Source organism: Pongo pygmaeus, chromosome 7 (assembly GCF_028885625.2).
Source record: "Pongo pygmaeus isolate AG05252 chromosome 7, NHGRI_mPonPyg2-v2.0_pri, whole genome shotgun sequence".
Classification (NCBI taxonomy): Eukaryota; Metazoa; Chordata; class Mammalia; order Primates; family Hominidae; genus Pongo; species Pongo pygmaeus.
Window position 1 is genome coordinate 92,961,088 of NC_072380.2, and position 20,994 is coordinate 92,982,081.

Here is a 20,994-nt window from a genome sequence, read left to right on the forward strand (position 1 = left end):
AGCAGACAATTTGGGGTTATTAGTTGAGTAGTTATTTTTTAAACCATAAATGAGCACTGAATTACTTTATTACTGTGCTAACAAAAGTTTGCATTGAAGAGCCAAAAGGTTTATTTTAATTCTGACCTTTAAGTACAAAGTAACACTAAAAATGTTCTCAATTAAAAAATGAAGCCAATGGTAAAAATAATGATTACTTTAAAATACACTTTATTTTTTTCCTCTAAGGATTCCATGAAATTCTGCGATTCCCTTTCCCTAGAATATATTTTGGGGGTTTTCCAGGGTTTTTAAATTTTTTATTTTTTAGAGTTGGAGTCTTGCTCTGTCACCCAGGCTGAAGTGCAGTGGCACCATAAGCTCAATGCAACCCCAAAGTCCTGGGCCAGGACTACAGGCGTGTTACCATACCTGGCTATAGTTTTGCCTTTACTATAATCCTTGTTTAGCACTGCCAAAGTGAGAAAGGTAAATCAGAATGCCCATTTGCCAGAGACCTTATAATCCTTGTTTAGCACTGCCAAAGTGAGAAAGGTAAATCAGAATACCCATTTGCCAGAGACCTTATAATCCTTGTTTAGCACTGCCAAAGTGAGAAAGGTAAATCAGAATGCCCATTTGCCAGAGACCTTATAATCCTTGTTTAGCACTGCCAAAGTGAGAAAGGTAAATCAGAATACCCATTTGCCAGAGACCCCAGAAGAGCAGTCAGGTCACTGAATGGGAGCAGTCAGGCCCATTTCAAGAACAACTCGTCTAGTGCTATGTAAAGAGGAGGTGTCGGCTGGGTATGGTGGCTCCCGCTTGTAATCCCAGCATTTTGGGAGGCTGAGGCAGGCAGATCACCTGATGTCAGGAGTTCGGGACCAGCCTGGCCAACATGGTGAAACCCTGTCTCTACTAAAAATACAAAAATTACCTGGGTGTGGTGGCACATGCCAGTGATCTCAGCTACTTGGGAGACTGAGGCATGAGAATCGCTTGAACCCAGGAGGCGGCGGTTGCAGTGAGCCAAGATAGTGCCACTGCATTCCAGCCTGGGTGACAAAGCGAGATTCCATCTCAAATTAAAAAAAAAAAAAAGAGGAAGTGTTATCCCAGCTTGGTGAATCATGATGTTGCTGGGCAATACTGATTCATGACATTAATTTGAATTCCTAGCATCTTGATCATTCTTTCCCTCTTATAATGGGGTTGGAGTAAGTTTTGGTGAGGCCTCAATGTATGTTTAACAAATTTATTTTAACACCTCACGCTTAAAACCAAATTGTGTGTGAACCATACCTTAATCTCATAATTGACCACGCTGGTTTTTGAGAGAAGGTTTTCATTGATCCTAAGTCTCATTCAGTGGTCTCAGTGCATTACATTTCAGAGAACTGCAATCTGCAAGCTGGCTTTCTCCCTTGGGGAGTGCTCTTGACAAAACCACCAGTGACCACCTTCTTGATGGAAAACTCAGTCTTTTTAATGCATGACCTTCTGAAGCATCAGACACTTCTCCTTAAAACATGCTTTTCCCTTGGTTTCCATGAAACCACACTCTCCCGGTTTTCCTCTACCTCTCTGGTCACCTCAGGGTCTTCCTGGGCTCTTTTCCCACTGCCAATCTCTTGCATGACGGTGAGCTTCACTGCTTCCTTCCTTGGCCATCTTCTCTTCTCACTCTGCTTTTACATCACTCTCTCAGGATGATCTCATCTACTCTCATGGCTTCCAAATGTTGCCTTCTAATTCTGTACCTTCAGCCCAGATCTCTCTCCCAAGATGTGCCCAAATCTCTACCAGATGTTGCCCCTTGAATGATCCTCAGGCACTGCCTATTAAATATGTTTCCTACTGTCTTCTTCAGCAACCTCAGCTCTTGAACCAAATATTTGCCAATACATCTCTTCCTGTGCATTTGTCACCTGCCCCAGTGAATGTCCTCCCCTTGCTGAAGCACACCAACTGCCTGGAAGTCATCCTTGACACACCCTCCTGCTCACTCTCTCTGTCCAGCACCAAATACTCTTGATTCCGTGTTCTTCACATTTCTCGATTATGTCCTATCCACCTCCACTGTGACCACCAAGATCTTTTATTTTCCTTTGGCTGATAAAGCTAATCATAACTTTGCAGTGCTAGAATCACTTTAATAGTGCTCCCATAGCCTCAGCATAAAGTCCAAACTCCTAACCAGGCATAAATGACCCCTCCTGATAGGTCTGCTGGTCTCTCCAACTTCACCTCCTACTGCCTGACCTCCTTATTTATTGTATTGGATTATATGAGACAAAATCATATCATGATTAAGAGAATAAATCTGGAATCAAAAAGATATGGAGCATTTCAGTTCTGCCAGTTAATCTCTGTGAGCCTTAGTTTACTCATCTGTAAAATAGTGATAATAATATCTCATAGAATTGTTGTGGGAATTACAGGAGATAAGGCAAGCACAGTACTTGTTTACTGACACATAGTAATGCTTAATAAATGCTAGCCATTAATATGGCTATGATTAATGGTCTTTCTTCCCCAAAGAGATAGTATACTACCTGGGAGTGTGGATACTTTTTCAATGAGGTATTCAATTCATCTAGCATGGTACCTGATAAATGTGTGTGGAATAAATGAATGACCTAAATAATTCTATTTGATTAAGGAGTCTGATAAAATGTTTTTAAAAATTATTTAATCTGAGAGTTCTTTGATCCAACTGCCTCCCCAGTCAAACAGAAATAATGCTAGGGAAAATAATTCATTAGTTCAATCTTCATTTACCTGGGAAAAAAAGGGACACAAGTACTGCAAAGACGTCCTGGCAAGGCAGAAAACAAAGGAGCTCAATAAAAGTGAGTTGAATGGAGGGATGGGTGAAAGAGAAGCAGTGGGCTCCCTGGGAAGATGAAGAGGAGGCTGACAGCTCTGGGGGGCCTCGATTTCTTCCATGTTTCTCTTTGCCTCCTGCTTATGGGTGAGGGTCAGTGGTTCATAGCGTTTGACAGGGATGAGACGCCTCAAAGAAAGGCCCTGTCTTGGTGTCAAGGGGCCCTTCCCTAAGTCCCATATCCTGGGCTTACCATTCGGCCGCACAGGAGGACTTCGAACCAAAGGGCTAGTCGACAAGCTGGTTAGTACCATTGCTGCTGTCACCTTGTCCATGTCTAGTTCCTCTGAAGATTTCCTGTAAAACAGGAAGGGACATTGGTGACTGTTCACTCTGCATCTGCTGTGGGCCACACAAGGTGCAACACGCTGTCACACGTTTACTCCATTAACTTATCTCCATGAACAACTGATGCTCTGTTAGCTTTATTTTATAGATGAGGAAGCTGAAGCCTATGAAGTAAAGTGTTTCAGTCAAAGTCATACAGTATTAGGAAGACAAGGATTCTGTCATCCATACTTCATCTAACAACTGTTCATTGAGAGTATGCTGTGGGCTAGACCCTGTTCTAGCCACGAGTGATATGAGGTGAACAGCAGACAAAGTTCTTGCTTTCATGGAGCCTAGAGGATGATGGGAAGCAACACACTTATCAGTAAACAAACAAGCTAGAAGGAACAAAATCATTTCTGATAGTGACAAGGGCTATGAAGTGCATAAACAGGCTAACGTGACAGTGCCCGCCTGTGGGGGCTGCATCTAAGGTGATCAGATGTTTCTCTGAGGCGGTGACATCTGAGGTGAACTGTGAAGGTCGGGGAGAGTCTGTCCTGAGGGACAGGGAAGTGCACCCCAAGCAGAGGCAGCAGCCTGCAGAAAGGCATGGCAGCGGGAATGTGCGGGAATGTTTAAAGGCTGATCCTAGAGTGTGAGAAGGGGAGAGCAGAGCAGAGCTGGTCAGACGGGGTCTGGTGGCCATAGAAGGTGTTTTAATTTTATTCTAAGTGAAACGGGAAGTCCCTGGGAGGCTTTAAGCAGGCCTAGTGAAGTAATATGATGAATATTTGTAATATAATTAGCTAAGCTGCTATATGGAGAATGGATTTTAGGGAAGGTAGAATAGAAGCAGGGAGGCCACTTAGGAGATGACTGCTAGGAGTCCAGGCGAGCTTGGACTAGGGTGGGGACAGTGGTAGGAGACCCAGCAGGACTGGGTGACGCACTTGGACATGGGAGATGAGCAAAAGGGAGCGAGGAAGGCTGTCAGGTGTTGGCTGGAGCACTAACTAGAGCCATTTACTGAGATGGGAGAGGCTGGAGGAGAAATGCAACTAGGGGTGTTTGAACTCCTGAGCTTTAAAAAAATTTTTTAAAACTACTTACTATAGAAAGAGTAGGTCATGGGAATAGTTACCATGTTGTTAAAGGGAAGAGCCACTGGTAATCATTCACTGAGACGAAGAGGTTGCTCTGGTTCATTAATTTTGGCCAGTTAACCCTGAATAAAGGTTCATAAGATTATGATCATGGTGACCGGAGTCAACTTGTTTAAGCTTATTTCAATAAAGCAGGTAAAATTGAGAGGCAAAAGTTTGTGTCGTATGATGAAATCAAATAAATTGTACGACCTCCTGAGAGATGAACATTTTCAAATTAGAGAACAGTTGAAGAAGCCCAACAGAGGATTAATAAGCCATATCCACAAATGAATTGTCACTTTGACAAATGTGGCTTTCATTCACAGGTGTGCTGTCTAATTTGCAAAAGCAATGAACTCTTAGAGATAGAAACTTCATAGCACTGCTTCAGAAAACAGTGGGAAGAGAAATTCTTAAATTGGAGAAAAAAACAAATGGTTCCCAATTATGGGGGGGCTGCTCAATTAATTTCATCATGAAGTTACAAAAATTGTTACAGTTTGGCTCTCTGATGTCCACCCATGATACTAAATTATTAAACAAAGCCTATTCTTTCAATCCAAGGTACCAACAGATGGAAATCTTTGAAATTTTCTTCAATAATTCTTCTCAAAGCACCTTATGCTCTTTTTTAGCAAATTGTTCTATCAAAAGACAAATTACTTGTTTCAGAGGCTGACAATTAAAATACTTCTGTAAAGCAAGCTTAAGAGTGCACAATGAAATCCACTCCATACAAAGTTTTCAAGACAACCTCATACACTTAGAGGGAAAAAAACTGTTCATTCATTTGGCATACCATTTAAAGATTTTACAGTATTCACAGTTTACAAGATCCCTGTACTTGGGAGTAAAGGTAAAGCCATTTTCTTAAACAGACAAAGCCTCTTGTAACGGCACCAGGGAAAGAATGCAAAGCACCTTCTTCAGGTAATTCTGAGTGTATTGTTGGCTCAATCTGCCCATGCAACGCTGGTCACAGAAGGGATAAGTTGGGGCTTGCTGCATATCCACTAATCCACCTTGGGGCTCCTCCAACTGTCTGCCCTTCCCAGAGCCCAGCTCCAGGATCACCCAGAGTGGGGCACACCTGAGCTGGCTGCTGCCTGCATCTCTTCCAATACTGAATTAGGAGGGCTGTTGACCTCTCTTTCCAACAGCCAGTCTACTTTCATTCCCTTACTAACCAAAGGTTTAAGAACCAGGATAGGAGGCCCGTGCACCTGGTACAGGTGGATGACATGATTTGGTAAGGAGAGGGTCCCCTCACCCCCTCCCCTGGTTCTTATAATGACTTGCTAAACAACCTTTTTCCCTCTTCTACATCTTGGTTTCAGGGACCTTTTTGCCCCTCTCTCAATCTGCTCTGTATCTTTTTTGATTTTCCACACCTAAGGTGAATATTTTGCTTTAGAGGTCTAATTGATAATTAACTCAAATACTGATTTATGTGTTTTTTAAAATATGACAATCAATACAGAATGCATCACTATAAAATATACATTTATTCTGCATTGCGAAAATCTACCACATTTCAAAATAATTATTAAGCATCATAAAGAGATTTACAATGAAGAATGAAAAAAGGAATAATTAGTATAATCAGAGTGTTTTTGGATTTGGATTACCTTTAAGTTTCCTGCTGGCACTGGAAATCACTAACAACAACAACAAAGTCAAAGGAATATATCACAATGACTCAGTTAACCTGTATTTCTCAGGGAATATTTTAATCATGCTACATGAAACATTACCAGATGATATGGCCTTGTGCTAAATTGTGTTTTTGTTTTTATTTTTAATTTCTTTTGCTACACTACTATCTAATTACTGATTAACTGGTACTGTAAATTCAAATCCTTATAATTAAACATGAAGAGATGATATACAGAGTAGAATTTGTTACACTTTGAGAAAACTGCTGCAAAGCCCTTCTGGTAGATTTAGAGTTACTGAGAAAAAACAAACCACTAGAGGTGATATTAAATATTCTCTCCTAATTTGAATCTCAATCTACAACTTAAAACCTTAAGACTCATGTTTGCTAAAGGCTTTTACCTTTTCAATTAATCTTTCCTCCAGCCATACTTGAATATTATGGGACTTAAATTTGGAATTATTTAAAAATACAGGTTGAGTATTCCTTATCCAGAATGTTTGAGACCAGAAGTGTTTTGGATTTCAGATATATATATATATTTTTTGAGATGGAGTCTTGCTCTGTCACCCAGGCTGGAGTGCAGTGGTGTTATCTTGCCTCACTGCAACCTCCACCTCCAGGGTTCAAGCAATTCTTCCGCTTCAGCCTCCCGAGTAGCTGGGATTACAGGCATGTGTCACCACCCTCAGCTGATTTTTGTATTTTCAGTAGAGACGGGGTTTCACCATGTTGACCACGCTGGTCTCAAACTCCTGACCTCAGGTGATCTACCTGCCTTAGCCTCCGAAAGTGCTGGGATTACAGGCGTGAGCCAACGCGCCCGGCCAGATTTCTTTGATTTTGAAATATTTGCATATATATAATGTAAGATATTGGGGATGGCATGCAAGCCTAAACACAAAATTGATTTATGTTTCATATACACCTTACCCACATAGCCTGAGGTAAGTTTATTTTACCCTAGGGGACGCTGAACAAACTGTGTGTTGTGTGACTGTGACTTGCTGCATGAGGTCAGGTGTGGACTTTTCCATTTGTGGTGTCATGTTGGTGCTCAAAAAGTTTTGGGCTTTGGAGTGCTTCAGTTTTCAGATTTTGGAATGAGAGATGCTCAACCTGTAACAGAAGTATTCGTTGTCACTCTATACATGATTTGTTCCTGAAGCTGACCTGACTTCTGTGGATGAACAGGATTTCAAGACGGGAGAAACACATCAAGGAAGGGAAGCCGGAGAGCCCTGGGCTTGCTGGGAGGCTGCTCAAGGGTCCTATGTGAGGGATGTGGTGGAAAGGGGGGCAGAGCCTGAGCCAGACCATGGGGGTGTGTGTGCCAGGATGAGTGGTTTGTTGTATTCCTATAAGCAAAGTGAATCCACGGGACATTCATGAACCCGGAAGTGAGGTGATCAATCTGTATTTAAGAAATGAGTGAAAATGGAAAATGTAAGGAAAGGGAGGAAATAGGAGGCAGGCTATTCAGCTGTTTTTAACAAAGTCTCATTTCAACCTCAAAGTATTAGATTAAGAGGGACACTGCCCCTCCATGCAGCGATACTATTCAGTCTATGAGTAGGGACCTTCCTGGATTTCTGCTGAGGCTGTGTTCTGGACCTCTCCAGGAGAGGCAGCAACAGTAATGATTAAGAGTGTAGGCTCCAGAATGAGTTAGATAATGTGGCTTCAGATCCACTCTCTGCAATACTACCTGTGTGGCCTTGGGCAAATTATTTAAACTCACTGTTTCCTTATCTGTAAAAGAAGGATAAACATAGACTTGTTGAGAGGGTTAAATGAGAAAAGTACCTGAGCACCAGCATGAGCCTCAGCCACAGTCAGAGTTCATGTTATCTCAGCTATTACTAACCTTCCAATTCCTGACTACATCCATAGTGTGTATCCTCCGTGAGGGAGGAGAACATTAGATGACTTCACTTGCTTTTCTTGTTCAGCACCAGCACTAGCAGTTGTGGATTTTCTTTTTGTAAGGCAGGTATATTATTTTTGATAATGAAAAGACTGCTATAACTCTGTAAGAACTGGCAACTGGCTCATGGAGAAGCAGCTGCTGGTCCCTCACTAGAGTTTCCAGTCGGTGCTTTGGCAAAGATACTGCTCATTACATAATGAGTCTTGGCCAGACTGTCCACAAATAGAAAAGCCTAGAGTGCTTGTTTGGATTCTATGTTTAAGAGTTTATGCTTTCAATACTCACTCTTGGAGCACTAGGGCTGTGCTAGACAGGAGAATTAACAGTCTTTGTAAAAATGAACAGTCTCTACCCTCTTCAGCTGCGGTCTATTAGAGAACTAGACCTTAATCAAACACACACACAAATAAACATAAACTTACAAATGTGATAAATGCCAGGAAGAGTACTATTGATTTGATGAGGACCAACCTAGATACTTCTAGCTAACAGGAGAACAGGGCTGAGACTGGAAGTGAGTATGGGTGTTGCCTCAGAGGACGGAAGAGCTTTTGGACAGTGGAAGAGCCAGGGCAAGGCTTCCTTTAAAAAGGAAAGGGAAGACTGAACACGAAGTGCAGTGTGCTTGGGAGGGGCAGCCCAGGGAGGGCCTTCCATGCTCCATAAGGGCTTTATCCTTATCTTAAAGGCCCTGGGAAGCACTGAAGTGTTTCAAGCGGAGTGGGGTTGGAAGAGGTTGGGTAAGGTTGGGGTGATGCTATCAGATTAGCTTTTCAAAAAGCTCATTTTGGCTGCCGTGTGGAAAATGAGTTTCTTGGGTTTGACAACCAATCTTTTATCTGAGGAATTGATTGTCTGATGACCGTGGCAGCAGGTTGCAGAATGACATCATCTACTACATGAAGAGGCAATCAGCGCAGTGCGCAGCATCAGCAAAGGCAGCCCAGCCAGGTCTCATGCACGGGTGGGTGTGGCTGGTCTGTCCTTGAGTGCTCAGCTATGGCCTGTGCTTACAAACCCAGCTATTTGTGCTGCAAGAAGCCTTTTCCTTCTTTTGAGCCACTTCGTGCCTGAATACTGCCTGCTTGGAGGGTGCATATAAACACTGTCTCCTGTGACTAGCTAAGGTAGAGATGTTTTACACTTTGGAGAGCCATAAAAGACATTTATCGGCAATTAAAGTGCTACAGTAACAAATGGAAGTAAAAATGAATAATATATTCCTTAGATTAGCACTAATCTAGTTTCTTAGCAACTATTGAAATCTGCTGTCTAGACCAAGTTCAGTCACTTTTAAAAACTTGTGATATTCCTAAAATAAGGAATAATGTCTGAAAATAAAATCTTTCACTGGAAAGGCTATAATAATCATCCCCAATCTTGGAATTCTGAGAAAGCTTTTACTAAGAGTTTGGAAAACTGGATTCAGTAACTATTAAATATGATAAAGCACAAAACTTCATTTCCATTTTAAAGAAATCTTGTAGAAAAAGTGGTAAATGTTAACTCTTCCCAATTAATTTTAGCTGCTATTTCTTTTAAGACTATAGGGAAGTCAGTATTCATCAAAATTGATGGAAAAAGAAAAAAAAAAATCAAAGGTAAGATTAGAAAGCTTCCTATTGCAATAAAGTGTTCAGTGGCCTGGATCGAACAAGATGGAAAAATTAGAGCGAATACATCATAATACATAAGGCAATATACACCAGTACATCTGAAGCCATCTGTGGTGAAGGGTCATTTTTAAGAAATTTTTAATATGTCATGGATTGATACTATACGAAAAAACCATGGCCTGTGGAAAACTTCTACACCCCTTCCTCTTAATTTCTGTACCTGGCTCAACGTGGACTGTAACAAAGAGCTTGCAAACTGGCACTGGCCCATGGTCCACACTTTGAGGAGCATGAAGCTAGGCAGTTGCTTTAATTTCCATTAAACTTTGAAAAGACTCCCTCCTGACCCTCTTTCTCCGGCTTTCTGTTCTTGCCTCATGGACCCTCTACAACTTCTCTCCCCACCCACTCTGCCCACTGGACCCTATGTTCCATTGCAAATTGACCATTGCATGACCTCGCCCTCTCCCCTTTTACCATACCCAGGCTCTCCCTTGTAGGTCACTCCTCCTTTCCACTGGAGTTACTCATCCCTTTACCCCCAGTGAGGTCAGGTGGGGTGTGGGCCTTTCATCTGCCTCCCTTAGGAGACCATCCCCCTTCACCCACATGCAAAAGCTCCTAGTTCTTTGAGGCACAGGCCATGCACTTATCTTGTTCTCTCATTTCTATTTCAGGCATTGACCTTTCTGTCAGGACCTCTCTCCCCTAATACTCATAAAATACTTTGGCACATAAATTACAGCCTTTATTTTTTTACCTTGCTTAGAATTATGATCCTAGGAGATGTACTGAAGGTAGCCAATATCCCAACTTCGTAACTTCTGTCTCGTTAACCCACCACCCCCAGCCAACATTCAGCAGAGTGCTAAGCTGGAGAGAAAAGACGTTGCAGTCTGACAGACTGCAGTTTAATCCCCAAAACCTCCATTTATTAGTGAGTGCTTTTAGGCAAATCTTGCAGCTTCACAAAACTTCAGATTCCTCATCTGTAAAATGGGAATGACAATAATACAGACCTTAGAGGGTTTGGAAGAGTTAAATAAGATGTGTAAAATATCTGGTATATACTAAACACTCAATAGTTATTATTATCCTCCTCTTTTACCTAAAACTGTTATTTCAGTGAACCATTCTCAGGTTAAAAACCTGAATTTTACCTATTCAAGTATTTATAGGTGAAATAAATGAAACCTTGGATTTGTGTGAATATACTGCAGCCTCCCACAACCCCTTCCTCAAAAGTGTAAGTTGGGGATAATTAGATGAAGTAAGATGGACAAAATGTTGACAATTGTTGAAGCCAGGGAATGGGTACTGAGGGAATCATTAGACCATTCTCTCTCTATCTGTGTAGATTTGAAACTTCCATAATACGATTTAAAACAAGAACACAGCAGGAGCACACACCTGGATTTTGGCGGTCACCTGCCATCTCCCCACTTCAACTCAGCCCTCCCCTTTTCTGTCTAGCTCTACTCTCTGTCACTGCATCTGCACCTCCGTCTCCCAGAGACAGCCAGTCTCTGGATTTCTCCTTTCCTCCCAGGCAGTTAGAGGCTAGTACTTCTGACCTAGAATAGCTTGCTGCTGGCTACTGCTTCCCTCCTGCCAGGTCCACTGGTGGCTCAGCGGGGTGCTCCCTTTACCAGCATCCCTGAATCCCTGGCCTTGCTAGCCTTCTGCTCCACTGGCCCAGAAGAACCAAACCCTGGCTGAATCCTCCTGGGCTGCTCTTTACTGTCAGGGCAGTCAGTGCTGATGGGAAACAGCGAATGACTCTGCTGGCCGGGCCCATCCTCGGCACGCATCCTACCTGCACTTGGCCTCAGCAGGCCCTTCGCCCACCCTTGCTCACCACACCTGCCCACTTCTAGCCAGGATTCTGCCTTATCTTCAACTCTCTCTGCAAGGCTCAGCTCCTGCCAACCCAAGCAGCAGACGTCCTTTCCTCCTAGATTATAGAGAGAATTGAGGCCTCTAGGCATGGTCTTTGTCACATTCTGCCTTTCTTACCTTCTTGCTTCAGTCTCGCAGGGAGGTTAGCATGGTGTTTTGCTTTTTGAAGCCACTGCCTCCACCTGTGCTGTCTTTATCCTCCTTCAACAAGACCTCCTCTCTCCTGTTCCCACTGGCCCTTCTCTATTAATAGGCTTCTGTTTTCTCCCCACTTACATGCAAGGGACCAAACAAGACTGGACAGAGAGATAGGAAAGAAATGAGGAGAGGAGTCCAGTGATTACAGATACAAGAGGGAAGAGAATTTCAGGAAGAACAGGTTGACAGCATTAAGTGATGTAGAAAGATCAAGCCAGATGAGGACAGACAGGGAATTTAACTTAATTTCCTTGAAATTAGCAGCAAGGAAGTAGGTAGAGACTCTAGCAGGAGTGGAAGTGGACTGCTGTGGGTTGCGGGGTGGATGGAAACTGGGAGGCTGAGAAATTAGAGGCAGTCATTGTAGAGGACTCTTAAAGAGCTTGGCCATGAAGGGAAGGGAAACATGGTTCTTTGAGGAAGTTAGAGTGTTTTCCTGTTTGTTCTTCAGATGAAAGGAACTCTAGCATATTTAAATGCTGACAGGAAGGAGCTAGTGGGGATGAAGAGATTGAAGATACAGGAGAGAGGAATGGACAAGGTCTTTACTGGGGCAGCATGACGAGGGTCCTGGGCTCCAATGGAAGTAGGTTTAGACAAAAGGAGGAACAACCACCCCTTCTACCTGGAGTGAGGAGAACAAAGATGGGCTGGGTGCAACCATGCTTGTAGGTGTGGGGCTGGGGAAGTTGATGCTTCTCTCTGGAGGTCTCTCCTCAGAAGCAGGTAGGTTTCTCTGTGGAGAGTGGAGAGGACATTGCCGTGCTCAAGGTTTGGAATTGCTGTTATGGGTACTGGGAGAGAAAATGGAGCAGGACACCAAAAGTCTATCAAGAAGCAACCGAGGCTCAGCTGAGGTTAGAAAGCTTGATCCTGTTGTGATGGTCACTGGAGAGGGGGTCTGATGGCTGTGCCAGAAGCCTGGGGTGGGAGTGTGAGGGGAGGCTGCTGGACTAGCCCTATGCCAGGTTTTACAGTGAGTAAGGGCATGGAGAGTGCAAGGTTTTGGAGAGAGAGCCATAGGTTCTTGGCTGGACTGGGCAATGTGTGAAGGTTGGAGGGAAAAGATGGGGACAAATTGAGAGAAACTAGAGATCTTGATGGGGTCAAAATCAGGTGCTGAGGACACAAAAGCGAAGGCGAGATGGAAGACCAGGAGGTTATAAGTAGGCGGGAGATACTGGAGATAGAGATTTTCTATGTAGAAAAATTCTGAGAGATGGCCGAGTCCAAGGTATGGCCGTGGGAGTAAAGGGCAGAGGCAGGACAGAGGTGAAAGTCGCTGGACCGGGAATGGCGAGGCTGATGTCATCCGGGATGATGGCAGCACTGAGGAGAGGAAAGTGGTGGCCAGGTGGCTCAAGCCTTCCATAAAGGGCAAATGAGCAGGATGTCAGCAGAGTCAAGGAAGGGGGAGGTGGAAGAAGCCTTCAAGCAGCAGGGCTTTACCTGAGAGTGGAGGGCAATGGCTTGGTAACAGCAACGGGGACACAGAAATTCACTCTTGGGAGGCTCCCCATTGCCCTCACATGAGGCTTAACTCCAGTGCAGGAAACACCTGGCCCTCTCTGCTCTGGGTCTCCCAACTGTCCACTCATTTTCCCACAAGTCCTCTGCGGGGCAACTCTTCCAACTTGTGAAAATTCTCCATAAGAAGACTCACTTTCTCCTCTCCATACCTGTGAATAAGCTGTGCCCTTGCTTCGAACAAGCTTTCTTCTCTTCCTGTGCTTGCCTGCTTCTACTTACCCTTAGTACTCAGCTCTATCCTGCTCCTGGAAGCCGCCTTCCACCTGCCGAGGGCCAGGGGCACTGACTGCTGTGCTGTTGTTAGACTGCCTGTGCTTCCTCCTCCTCCCCATGCGAAGATCAGGGTTTAGTCTTGCATCTTTTTATTCCCAACTTCTAGCACAAACCCTTGCTTAGGGTAAGTTTTGTTTTTGTTTGTTTGTTGAGGCAGGGTCTTGCTCTGTCGCCCAGCCTAGAGTGCAGTGGTGCGATCATGGCTCACTGTAGCTTCCACCTGCAGGGCTCAAATGATCCTTCTGCCTCAGCCTCCTGAGTGGCTGGGACTACAGGCAAACGCCACCATGCCCGGCTAATTTTTTAAGTTTTTGTAGAGACGGGGTCTCACTATGTTGCCCAGGCTGGTCTCAAACTCCTGGACTCAAGTGATCCTCCTGCCTCACCCTCCCAAAGTGCTGGGATTACAGGCATGAGCCACCATGCCCAGCCTTGGAGTAAGTTCATGATGAAGGTTTTGTGGACAAATTAGCATTAAGTAAGGATGGTGACCGTCCCGGAGGAGTGGCAGGGGGAAGCGTAGAACACGTATCTGAAAAACTTCTGCAGTTGTCCTCTGCTCACTCTCTTTCATCTTGTCAGACCTGGTAATTTATTTGTTTCCTCTTGTGGAAGACAATTCCTCAAAAATTCAAGTATTAAATAAATCATTCATAGGATTTTTTATCCTTTTTACTGGCCCTAAAAATTGTTGGCTTATCTAAGCAAATGGATTTTGTTCAAGTGTCTGTGATAATTCTTCTATATTCACAAAGGCTCACAGACACATCAGTGAACTCTAGAATGTCAGCAATAACATTATTAAATAATAAGTTTCAAATCCCCTGAAAATAATTCTGTGTGATTAGCTGGACTTCTTGATGTGAGCAGGCCTGCAAAGCACAGCTCAGGGAGGCATCTCGAACATTCCTTGATGGTCTTTTTGCTTTGTAGGTTTAGCGCTTTTGATTGCAGCCAACATTTTCTCCCAGGAGTCACAAGGCTAGTCTTAAACTAACAGAAAGCCCTCTGTGTGCATGTGAGTGCCTGTGATATTGTGAAATAGATATTTTGTTTTCCTCCATCCCTGTCTCCTGCTGTCCAACTCCTAAAACCCTTGGAATCTCCAGTGATAGGTGTCTTTTTGTATGCTAACGAGATGACTGGTGGCTGGCAGCTTCTAGGTGGCTTCTGGATGGTGCCGGTCACAGGAAAGACCAAGGCAGGATTAGAGGGTTGGACTTTCAGGCACCGTCCCCAGCCCCAACCTCTGGGGGTGGTGGGGGAAAGGGCTGATCACCAATGACCAATGATTTACTAAATCATGCCTACATACAAAGCCTCCATATAACCCAAAAGGACAGGGTTTGGAGAGCTTCCAGACAGCGGGACATGTGGAGGTTCCCAGGGGGTGGTGCGCCCAGGAAGGGCAGAGAAATGCCACACCCCTTCCCACATGCTGTGCCCTACACATCTCCTCATCTGTATCCTTTATAATAACCTTCATAATAAACCAGTAAATATAAGTCAGTTTCTCTGAGTTCTGTGGGCAGCTCTAGCAAATTAATTAAACCTGAGGAGGGTGTCCTGGGAACCCTGATTTATAGCCAGTTGGTCAAAAGCACAGTAAAACAACCTGAAACAACCTGGGGCTTGGGATTGGCATCACAAGTGGGGAATTCTTGTGGGACTGACACTTCTTCAGGTAGACAGTGTCACATTTGAATTGGAGGACACCCCCCTGCAGAACTGGTTGCTTGCTTGATGTATGGGGAAAACTCCCACACATTTGGTGTCAGAAGTGTGTTGTGGGAGTGCAGTGGGAGAGCCTGAGCGTTTACCCCTGAATTCTCAGAGCTCCCTTCTGGGACTGCCACTGAAGCTGCATATGATGAAAAAAGACCAGAGGGAACAGAGCAAATTCCTGAATTTATTTGGATAGTGTGTGTTTTGTGTGTCTCTGTGTATGAGTGTGTGTATATCTGTGTCTATGTCTGTGTGGGTTGGTGTCCTGGGTGTGTGTCTCTGCACAGCTATGTGTTTGGGCCTTGTGTGTATGTGTGTGTGTTGCTCCTTTTTGTATGTGTGTCTGTGTTTGTGTTCATGTGGGTTGATGTCCTGGGTGTGTGTCTCTATCTGTGTGCACAGCTATGTGTGTCTGGGTCCTCTGTGTGTGTGTGTGTGTGTGTGTGTATGTGTATCCCTGCGTTTGTATCTATGTGGGTTGGTGTCCTGTGTGTGTGTCTGTGTGTGTGTCTCGGTCCTGTGTGTATCTGTGTATGCATTTGTGTGTGTGTGTGTGTGTCAGTCTCCGTGTCTGTGTGGGTCAGTGCCTCTGTGTGGACTTGTGTGTGCTCTGTGCATGGAGGAGGAGATGAGGGAGTGGGAGGTGGCTGTGCCGCAGACCCTGTCTCCTGCCCTGTCTCTGGCTGCCAGGGCAGCCAGCCTCTTTCTTCTAGCTCCCTGGGATGGCAAAGTCCTTGCTTGCTTCTCTGTACCCATTAAGTATGAGCTTGCTACTCAGTCATGGCCAAAGAAAGGCTATCAAATTCTGGAAAGTGCTCTTGATTGTTTCAGGAAGCTGCTGGCTGGGCTGCATTTAGCTGGGCTGCTGTCTGTCCAGGCTGTCAACCAGTCACTCCTGGAGTCCTGGGGAGCACCTCATCCAGCAGAGCCTGTCGTATGTGCAGGGGCGGCAGGGCCCAGGCTAATGGGGTTGAAGTACCCTGTGTCATTTGGGAAGTCTGCAGGTTAACGATCCGCCTGATAAACGTCACGGTTATTCTCAAGAAGAAAACTAATCAAAGTTGCACCTCTCTTACGTCTGTGTCCATTTTGAGTCATTCCAGGCTTATGATGGGGTTAAGTATGTTATTGCTTGGAGCCTCAAATCCACTTAAGCCCCAATAATGTAAAGAACTTACAGCTACATTTTCATGGTGATAGCAGTTATTTCATGAGGGCAGTTGGGAGAAAACAAATCCAGCATTTTCTTATTTGACAATGCAAGAAAAATAAGGTGATTTTTTTCCCTAGTTTTTTTTTTTTAACAGAAAAAACAGATTTAAAAAGACCACACTTCTTATTTCTGCCGCTTCTCTTACCTGAAATAGTATCATCATTATGTTGGCAACAGACTGAAACATGGGCTAGAAGTGACAGTTGTAGCTATTTTACCTTTTTGTTTTTTCAAAGAGAGAAGACTCACATCATTCCTAACAGAGCCACCCCTGTTGGGCTCCCCAGGAGCAAGGGGGGATATGTCTCCCCTCAGAGAGCAGCTGCGGAGCCATCCTGGCTTGTGTGCTGCAAAGGCAGTGGGGCCTGGGGTCTGGGTAATGGCCTTGCCCTTCAGGAGCAGCTGCTCTAGTTGGACAGAGAAATGAAAGACTCAAGTCAAGTGGGCTAATTTGCTGAGATGCTTTAGGCTGAGAGTTATTCAGAGTTTTTCATTATAACTTTAAATTTTGGTTTATTTCACCTTCAGCCTGTCTGGGACCTGCCTGCAGATTTCAGCCACTTCTGGATACACCTGGGACAGGGCTGATACCTCCACTGTCTTACACTGTGAAGAGGAGGACAAACCAATGAGTGACAGACTACTGAATCAATCCCCTTTTAAGCTGCTTAAGTTCCAGATTTAGTTTCAAAGAGAAAAAAAATTGTCATCTTTTTTAAAAAACTGCATCTTCTTCCTCCTAATAGCTAATATTTATTGAGCATTCATGACACGTATACACTATTTTAAACTGCCACTGTGGGTTGATGTCACTCCCCCATTTTATAAACACGGAGACTTTGGTAACTTTCTAACAGTACTTGGCCAGTCAGCCAGGCCTGTCCTCTTCAGAGGCGCAATGGGGTCTTTATACTACACACTAATGCTGTTTTCATGACCATCCCTATCACTTTGTTTTTAATTTAAGACAAAACATGTAATTTCCTATAATTGAAATATATATGTGAACTAAATGCAATTCCTTTTAGGTCATACATTTAAGATTATGTTATAATGAAAAGTATTTCCTTTATATATAGGGGTGGGTCCACATTAATGAGAACATAATATATGGATTATAGGCCAACTACTCATTTAAAAAGAGTGTTTTGCTTTCAAAAGGATCTCTGTGGGTTTTCTTTAAATAGTATTCTTATAATATACCTAAAATGTTTTGAATAATTAAATTTCAATTCAACTCATGTACTCAAACTCTAATCTCTACACTGACACCTGTTCTGTGCTATTAGGTTGAACCATATGAAATTGTGAGTCTTCATTAATCTTTTTGTCTATAAAAATGGCAGTTTCAAATGGTTCAGCCTGATATTTGTGCTAATTCAAATACTATTTATCTTTTGTTTCACAGGTCAGAAGTGAACCAGTTTATCCTCATTTAAATTCGATTGTTTCAATCAATGAGCCAGACAATGGTTCTCTTTTCTAGGGTGTGTATAGTCAATAGTTTTATTTCTGGAGCTGGCTTTTATTGAAGATAATCTTCAATAATATAATTCAAGCAGGCCACAATTCAGTAATACCTACCATGTACAAAATATTGCCTTACGTAGAATTCCTTGCTCCAAAGCTTGTCAATGCTCTTCATAAGACACTTGGAGTGTCCAAATTTGGGGAAATGGGTGGAAGCACCTATGTTGCCGTCTGGAGGATTCTCATACACACGTAACATTACTGGCTTTATTTCCTGTGTTCTTTTATTTATATTTTAATTGCATTACCAATATATGTTTCTGTCAGTTCATACAGCTCTTATTTGATGACTGATCAATTTGAACTTTCAATATAGGTATCCTGTCCCTAGAAAATGGTAATTCTATCGTTTAAAAAATTTGTTCATAATAGAACTATCTAAGCACTATGAAATCAAATCTATTTATTGAATATCCACAGGCTAGACAATTGCACACCTAGATATGTATACTCCGTGCTCAAGGAACATGACTTCCCCAAAGGAATAAGCAGAAGAATCTGATACAGCCAGAAACACAACGCAAAGGTTACTGCTGGGCATAACAGCAGATCAGTAACATGGCTGGGTGGCTACTGGCCAGGGCATATCCAGTTTCGTGTAATAGGAGGTGGATGAATACAGGTTAGTAATGCCAAACAGGGCTTAGGCAAAAGCCAAGTGAAGTCCACAGTCCAGAGAAAGCAAAGCATTGTAGCTACTATTTAACATTTCTTCTGAAAACAATACACGTGGCTTATAAGCCTAGGATGCTGGAATTAATATTTAATGTGGAAAGCATTGCTAAAAATGATTGTATAGCTATCAGGTATAAATAATAATTTCCACCTCTGCTAATAATTTTTAGCTCATTTAGGTTGTCATACTTGTGTAGCAGCAGTTTATAGGCGCACTTACTGTAATAGCATGTTGGTTCAACTATGTTGGAATTACCCATTCAATCTATCTTCCAGTTCTACACTATTATGAAGTTCTAAATATTTCAAATACTAATAGGCCTCTATTAGTCAACAGCTCAGTGGCTACCTATCTGTCTTCTTTCCTTTTTTTTGTTGTTTTGAATTATTAGGAAGGCTGATTAAAATCAACTTTCTGCATACTTCAAGTGAACCCATGAGCTTATGATAAGGAGTTAGCAAGCACATAGACTACAGAACTGGGATTTACTTGAAATTTGATGGGAAAGTGAGCCAACTAAAAATTATTATAAAAATATAGAGAAAAAAGTATTTTCAATATGACACATCACTCACATTAACATTTCTTTTCCTACTTGGTATGTTATTTCTATGAAGGTTCATCTACCACAGACAGAAATAAGCACCTGCTTTCCTTTGTAAGTAGGAAAAACTTCTAAAAGTTCAGGCCAGGTGCGATGGCTCACGCCTGTATATCCCAGCACTCTGGGAGGCCGAGGCAGGCAGATCACGAGGTCACGAGATCAAGATCATACTGGCTAACACAGTGAAACCCCGTCTCTACTAAAAATACAAAAAATTAGCCGAGCATGGTGGCGGGCACCTGTAGTCCCAGCTACTCAGAAGGCTGAGGCAGGAGAATGGCGTGAACCCGGGAGGCGGAGCTTGCAATGAGCAGAGATGGCACCACTGCACTCCAGCCTGGCGACAGTGCGAGACTCTGTCTCAAAAAAAAAAAAAAAAAAAAAGCAGTAATGGCATGTCAGTTTGACTCTTCCAAGAAGCAGACACCAAGACAGGATCAGTTCTATAAGGGACTTATCGGGGAAGGTGCCTATGAAGGATGGTGGAGTGAGAGCCAGAGAAGGCAGGGAGAGCCAGCCACACCACCAGGCAGGTTTGACCCCTGTGAGAAAGGAAGGATTGGGTGGGAAGAACTTTGGAGTAGTTCTAAGAAAGTGTCAGCCCAAGGCGATGGGGCATCCTGAGAAAAGGTTGCCCATTAGAGGACTCTTGTGTCAGGTAGGATGGCCTGCTCTACTGTGCTAGGACCTTGGAGAGGAGCAGCCCCAGGGAGGATGACCTCAGTGGCTGCCGTGGATCTGAAGTGGCAGCAGCAGGAGGCTGTCCACCACCATGCTCCCCACAGCAGCAGCTTCGCTTGTAAGATCTCAGGGGTGCACTTCCATCCCCTCCACGAGTGCTATTTCCTTTTGGTGATTATGTAGTTTTGTCCCTAGGATCTCATATCTTTCAAACAAAGCTCCAAAATCCCTGGGCTAGACATCTTTGCCAGCTTCCCTGAGGACCAGTTGTCTGCTTATGTGCTTTTCCTGCTCAGCCTGGGTGGCACTTGCTGTCATGGTAAAGGGGAAAAAGATGGTCAGGTTAAATAAAGCCTCTGGGGTGACCTTCCTACCTCCTATCTTCCAGAACTGTTTGAGAGTCACTCCAATATTTGCCCAAGAGTTACCCTTATTAACTTGTTTAGGTTACAGACCTACCAGGTCAAACCCAGGGTATAATCAACCTCTTTAATCATAATAGTAAACATTCATGCAGCATTTCCTATTTGTCAGCCACTGTTCAGCCTGTATATTCATTAACTCAGTTACTCCTCATAAGTCTATGAGGTCAATATTACTCTCTTCATTTTTTTAGGGATGAGGAAACAGCCACAGAGAGGTAAAGTGAAGTAAGTGGTGGGGTTTGGATTTCCACCCAGGCAGCTGGGCACTACAGTATGTATGTGTTATGACAGTGATTATATCTCCCCAATATTCATATGTTGAAGCCCTACCCCTCAACATGATAGTATTTGGAGATGAAGTCTTTGGGAGGTAGTTAGGTTTTGACGAGGTCATGAGGGTAGAGCCCCCAGGATAGCATTTGTGTCTTATGAGAAGAAGAGACACCAGAGCCTCCTCTCTCTACCGTATGAGGACACAGCAAAAGGTGGCTATGTGCAAGCCAGAAGAGGACCTTCAACCAAAAACTGAATCTGCCAGGACCTTGATCTTGGACTTCCCTGCCTCCAGAACTGTGAGAAATAAATGTTGTTTATGCCACAAGTCTGATATTTTGTTATAGTAGCCTGAGCAGACTAAGACAGTGATTTTCTGTTTTTATATTTGTTTGCAATCAGCTTTCTTAGGTTGAATAAGACAACATTTTTACCCAGTATACTGGGGAGGGAGGTTGGCAAGAATTAGGCAAGTGG

At 43.5% G+C, this 20,994-nt stretch overlaps 1 protein-coding gene across 2 annotated transcripts in view; it reads right to left on the reverse strand.

Annotated features, from left to right (window-relative positions):
* ZNF704 (zinc finger protein 704) overlaps positions 1–20,994 on the reverse strand; it is a 251,392-nt gene that overhangs the window by 59,718 nt on the left and 170,680 nt on the right. For both annotated transcript variants that reach the window (XR_010127248.1, XM_054498297.2), the window contains exon 3: positions 3,063–3,166. Coding sequence is in view for 1 of the 2 variants with exons in the window: in XM_054498297.2 (XP_054354272.1) it covers positions 3,063–3,166 (104 nt within the window). In the remaining variant the exon portion in view is untranslated. The remainder of the gene's footprint in view (positions 1–3,062; positions 3,167–20,994) is intronic.